Source organism: Mytilus edulis, chromosome 5 (genome assembly GCF_963676685.1).
Source record: "Mytilus edulis chromosome 5, xbMytEdul2.2, whole genome shotgun sequence".
Taxonomy (NCBI): domain Eukaryota; kingdom Metazoa; phylum Mollusca; class Bivalvia; order Mytilida; family Mytilidae; genus Mytilus; species Mytilus edulis.
Genome location: NC_092348.1, coordinates 3324970 through 3330946, shown reverse-complemented (window position 1 = coordinate 3330946; position 5977 = coordinate 3324970). Strand labels below are relative to the sequence as shown.

At 32.1% G+C, this 5977-nt stretch overlaps 1 protein-coding gene across 1 annotated transcript; it reads right to left on the bottom strand.

The window, feature by feature from the left end:
- Window positions 1-394: 394 nt before the first annotated feature.
- Window positions 395-1710, bottom strand: LOC139522654 (sushi, nidogen and EGF-like domain-containing protein 1). The gene is made up of 2 exons (XM_071316122.1): window positions 1585-1710; window positions 395-694 (listed from the first exon to the last, which is right to left on the bottom strand). Exons 1-2 carry the CDS (start codon window positions 1708-1710, stop codon window positions 395-397), a joined length of 426 nt encoding a protein of 141 aa, XP_071172223.1.
- Window positions 1711-5977: the final 4267 nt, after the last annotated feature.

Below are 5977 nucleotides of genomic sequence, written 5' to 3'. Positions count from 1 at the left end.
AAAGATGTGCAGAATTTATAATGGCAGTGTTATAGTAGTAATCAAAGGTACCAGGATTATAATTAAGTACGCCAGACGCGCGTTTCGTCTACAAAAGACTCATCAGTGAAGCTCATATCAAAATAGTTATAAAGCCAAACAAGTACAAAGTTGAAGAACATTGAGGATCCAAAATTCCAAAAAGTTGTGGCAAAGACAGGTCCATGTTTGGAAAATTACATTTAATTGATAGATTCCTTAATAACGGTTTATGTGGTATATTTTTATCACTTGGATTTAAATGTGTTGGTTTACCCCACATTTATATTGGTGGTATTTCAATAACAACATTGTGTATATAAAGATCGGATAAAGCAGATGCAAATCATACTGAATTAATCAACACAAAGTGTATTCATACCATTCTCTGTCCATTGGAATCAGATCCGTAAAATGCAACTTTACTCCAAGTTGTTACAAATATCCAACTTGCATTGAAACCGGATTGCTGAGGGAAAACTGTGTGAATTTCTGTCGAGGCTTTCTGAAGTAATACATGGTCAGTTGTTTCCCTATACCAGATATCTCCTCCTTTTCTAGTATCAATATCACACCAGTATATAGCAACTATCTGAGTATTTTGTTGGTATGGGAATGGAGAAGGCGTAAAGGTACTTAAAGCAGACAAAAATGTCAAATCTCCGTTGGTATTTACCTACAATAAAACATATATAACATTAGAAAACATACTTGTCAATATTTATTAAATTGATATAAAGGAAATATTTCAACAGCATAGATAACAAAGTATGTAACTTTGAAATTGAATGACAAGCTTGATTATTTATTTTATCAAGTTATATGGCTGATATTACTTAAACTACAACACGTGTACATTAATATGATTTCTTCTTTTTGTAGACATATTGGTAAATACATTTAGAAGGAATAAAATAAAAGTACAAAATCGACATTTTCACTTGTCTAAGGAGAATTGACTAAGTTCATTTCTATACTGTAGTAATATAATCATTCAAGAACAAAACCATTGTCTGGTTAGAGTTTTGCCCATTTCTAACACACGGCACTGCATGTAGCCAAAAGGTTAGACTTGATAAGTATAATTACCAAGTCTGGTTTAAACTTATCCTTGATATAACAAGTATAATATTTGTAAAAATCCTATGTTCCGTAAACGCTGTACGAGCTTCAAAAAACTGGTACGGTACTGAACACATTTGAGGTATTCAACACGACGATTATTGAACATTTTTTTTTCTAAAATAAATATTGATTCTTAGACAAGATGATATTTACAGCATTAATTTGAAAGTCTCTTTGAAGTTGAACAGAACAAAACACACATAAACAGAGGCTAAAGATACAACATAGACATTCAAACTCTTAAGTCGAAAATAAACCTACAACGTCATGGCTAAAAAAGTACAACAGACACACAATAGTACACGAAACACAACACAGAAAAGCAAAGGAAGAGCAACACGAATCCCAAGTATGTGTTCTCTCGTTTGTAAAAATTTCCCTAAACTCGGACTATTGTAGGAATCAATTGAATATACTATTAATGGTATATTTAATACTTACAAAAAGCGACCTATGACTAGTGTTGAAAAATGGAAACGATGAACTGATGTAAATTTCATTTGAACTGCCGTCGTCGTTCGGAGGTAAATGATTGTCATGAGATGGACTGCCATATGGATAAAACATGCTAAGCGGAATAGCGGAGCATGTTTTAAAAAGGGCAAAAGATATCAACCATACACTAATGATTTCCATTGTGTAAGAATAATAAGGTGACTGCTTTCACCTCAATATATATTCAATTTTTGCGGAAGATAAAACGTAAAAAAAATCTAGACCAAATCAAATGCACCAATCAAAAATAATTACTTTTATTTTTATTATTCTTTACGTAAATTACGTGACAGTGATATTTGACCAATGTAACAACTCTTCCTGTTTACAATTAATCGTGAATCAGAACCATTTATCAGTATATATCAAGGAATAGTGCAACAAGCTTTGTTAGTAATAACTGATCGAATGGAATGCAGTCGTTTTCACGTAATGTTTGGTCCTAAAATAGCCGATTTTGGTACATTAATCTATGCCACTAAGTTAGATTTACTGATCGTTTTACATAACACACATTAACTGTTTGATTAGCCTTTTTTATAAATTGGATTAAGTTCACACAGTTGGTCTAATTGTGAGTAAGTAAACCGGTCTTCCTTGTTAACACTTCGACAAATGTCATGATTGTATTGTTCATAATTGCAATGTTTATTAGTTTGGTAAGTCTGGAATAATAACATAAACTGTCAAAGTGTGCAATATAAATTATTATTATCAAACATTTAGAGATAAAATCTGTCAGACACATCATTGTAATGAGAACATTTTGAATTGACTTTTTAACAATATGGCAGTTGTTCTTGGCCTAATATTTGTAATAAAATAATTGTATAGAAATCATAGATTATGTCTGCGAATTTAAGTAATATTTTTGATTTGTTTGTACCATTTCGAAGATGTAATATGTTTCATTAACAGAATTAATCAAACATTCATATACATTTTGTAAATACAATATCACAAAATACCTGTGATATTATTTACAGCATGTAGAATGAACTCTCTGATACCTTTCTATTTAGGTTTTTTATCATGTTTCACTGAGAGGTACAACGATCGGTTCTCACTATTCAAAAAAGATTTATCGAAAAAACATAAATATGAAGCTTGTGTTCAATTCAAAAGTAATTGCTTCGGTGTTGACATGAATATCAATTATATGGTCCTTTTTATGAATTTACTGTGTGCAAAAGTATGAATCATTCTAAATACTAAGGATTTTCGTATCCCAGGCATAAACTACCTTAGCTGTATTGGGCACAATTTTTTTTTAAATTTTGGGTCCTCAATGCTCTTCAACTTTGTACTTGTTTGGCTTTTAAACTATTTTGATCTGAGCGTCACTTATGAGTTTTATGTAGACGAAACGCGTGTCTGGTGTAAAAAAATTATAAGCCTAGTACCTTTGATAACTATTTAAACTCTTTTCCCATATGATTTGCAATTAGTTGTACGAGTTTGAGGTACTGTAGTATAAGCCTGTTATCCTAAATTAGCGTCTATATTCACTAAGTTGGTGTCACCTCATATGCTACATGTTTTGCCTCTAGGGCTACATTTTCCCAGTAGTCAACAATTTTGTTTTGACATGAGGTGGTCAAGAACTTCTAACTCGTCGTGCTATTCAAATTAGTTTTTCATTTACACTGCAATTCCTATGATTCGATAGCAAATATTAATTATTGGTTGCTATATATCAAGGCTGGTTACTATTTTTTCCTATCTCATCTCAAGGAGACACCGAAATTATACTGGTCATCATCAACTAAAACAGGCTCTTTATACAAAGTTAAAGAGACACCGAAATTATACTGGCCATCATCAACTAAAACAGGCTCTTTATACAAAGGTAAAGAGACATCGAAATTATACTGGCCATCATCAACTAAAACAGGCTCTTTATTCAAAGGTAAAGAGACACTGAAATTATACTGGCCATCATCAACTAAAACAGGCTCTTTATACAAAGGTAAAGAGACACTGAAATTATACTGGCCATCATCAACTAAAACAGGCTCTTTATACAAAGGTAAAGAGACACTGAAATTATACTGGCCATCATCAACTAAAACAGGCTCTTTATACAAAGGTAAAGAGACACTGAAATTATACTGGCCATCATCAACTAAAACAGGCTCTTTATACAAAGGTAAAGAGACATCGAAATTATACTGGCCATCATCAACTAAAACAGGCTCTTTATACAAAGGTAAAGAAACACTGAAATTATACTGGCCATCATCAACTAAAACAGGCTCTTTATACAAAGTTTAACTGAAATACCAAAATCCAAGTGTAAAACATATTCGGGAACTTGTGATCCCAATTTAATCTGGGTGCTGTGTAATATGGTGTGAGTTAATCATCAAATTCTATTTTTTTATTGTAGGCTCTTTGATTGTAGGTCTCAAAACAATGTTAAAACACCGGGACAGTTTTGACTGACTGTTTGAGTAGTAGAACAGGTTCAATACAAAACATTGCACTTTCAAATTTCTTAGAGTTGTTGACTAAATGAACATTTAAAATAGGGTATATGTGTTGGTCTGCTAATATAAGCAACCAATTCTTCTTTAAAATGTAAAAAAACACAAATAGTATTGCATCTTCAGTCCATCATCATCGTAATCTATATGACTAATCTCTCATCCTGTCAGATTTTTGTTATGGCCAAATAAATGGCCAAACATGTATACATGTATAAAATCTTAACCACTAGCATTAATTTTGGTTCGGAATAACAGTCAGGACATGAACAACTGGATAACTGTAGCATTGCCTATTAAAGATAGTTCTGCTTACTTAATATAATTTTCCGCATTTTTCAATACAAATAAATAATAGTTAAATTTTTTGCACCTCAGGACAAAGTAGGAATCCATACTCCTGTTGCAGATCATTATTGTTCTGATACTTTCGTTCTGTTCTCCCTTATCCATTGACAAAATAAGTCAATCGATAAAACTACTGTCGCCTTATGTTGTTAGTTAAAACTAGTTCACTAAGTTCGGTCTTATCACTTTAAGTGTTTAGTACTAGTGTAATGAATCAAATCTTACAAACCATATTTTTCATGTTATAATGTAACACCACTTTTCAAATCAGAAAAATGTAATCTACTGTTTGTCGGTTGCTTTTGTTTAGCACATATTTCATTCATTGTAGTCGTAATTGTAAGTGACTTAGTCTGCCTGTTTTCTTCTTGAACTGTTTCAAATTTGGTCAACCCTCTAATAATTCTTTATAGCTAACTTTTCGTTATGTGTTTGTTCATGTGCAAGCTGGTGCTTTTACCTGTAAGTGTTCACATCTTTTGTCGTTGGTCTTTTTATAAACGTATTCCATTGTCTATCAAATTACATCTGCATATTTTTGGGAAACCAGACAATTGAAAACTAGGTTAATAAATGTCTGAAAAAGTATTTTTCACGTCTCCACGCATGTTGAGTCTGTAATGTAACGTTGCATTTCAACATTAAATTGAATGTATTAATTACAGTTTTAAATACCTTAGATGATTTATTCATTTTAATGACACAAATAGTCATAGTTTAAGTATTATGAGACTAGCTAAAATTTGATAAAACAAAACAATCAATTTGACATCATTAAAAAGCTGCATAGAATCCGATAAGACAAAAAATCAACATGACATCATCATGAGAGCAGTATCGACGGGCAATAGTATAGTTATGATTTATTCCTATAATAAAAATCAACCTGACGTCATCATGAGAGCAGTATCGACAGGCAGTAGTATAGTTATGATTTATTCCTATAATAAAAATCAACCTGACGTCATCATGAGAGCAGTATCGACAGGCAGTAGTATAGTTATGATTTATTCCTATAATAAAAATCAACCTGACGTCATCATGAGAGCAGTATCGACAGGCAGTAGTATAGTTATGATTTATTCCTATAATAAAAATCAACCTGACGTCATCATGAACGCAGTATCGACAGGCAGTAGTATAGTTATGATTTATTCCTATAATAAAATTCAACCTGACGTCATCATGAGAGCAGTATCGACAGGCAGTAGAATAGTTATGATTTATTCCTATAATAAAAATCAACCTGACGTCATCATGAGAGCAGTATCGACAGGCAGTAGCATAGTTATGATTTATTCCTATAATAAAAATCAACCTGACATCATCATGAGAGTAGTATCAACAGGCAGTAGCATAGTTATGATTTATTCCTATAATAAAAATCAACCTGACATCATCATGAGAGTAGTATCAACAGGCAGTAGTATAGTTATGATTTATTCCTATAATAAAAATCAACCTGACGTCATCATGAACGCAGTATCGACAGGCAGTAGTATAGG

Excerpts from the sequence above, each read along its gene's own strand:
- LOC139522654 (XM_071316122.1), bottom strand. The coding sequence starts at position 1,710 with ATGTTTTATCCATATGGCAGTCCATCTCATGACAATCATTTACCTCCG. Across the intron at positions 695-1,584 it reads CTAGTCATAGGTCGCTTTTT|GTAAATACCAACGGAGATTT; the intron begins GTAAGTATTAAA and ends GTTTTATTGTAG.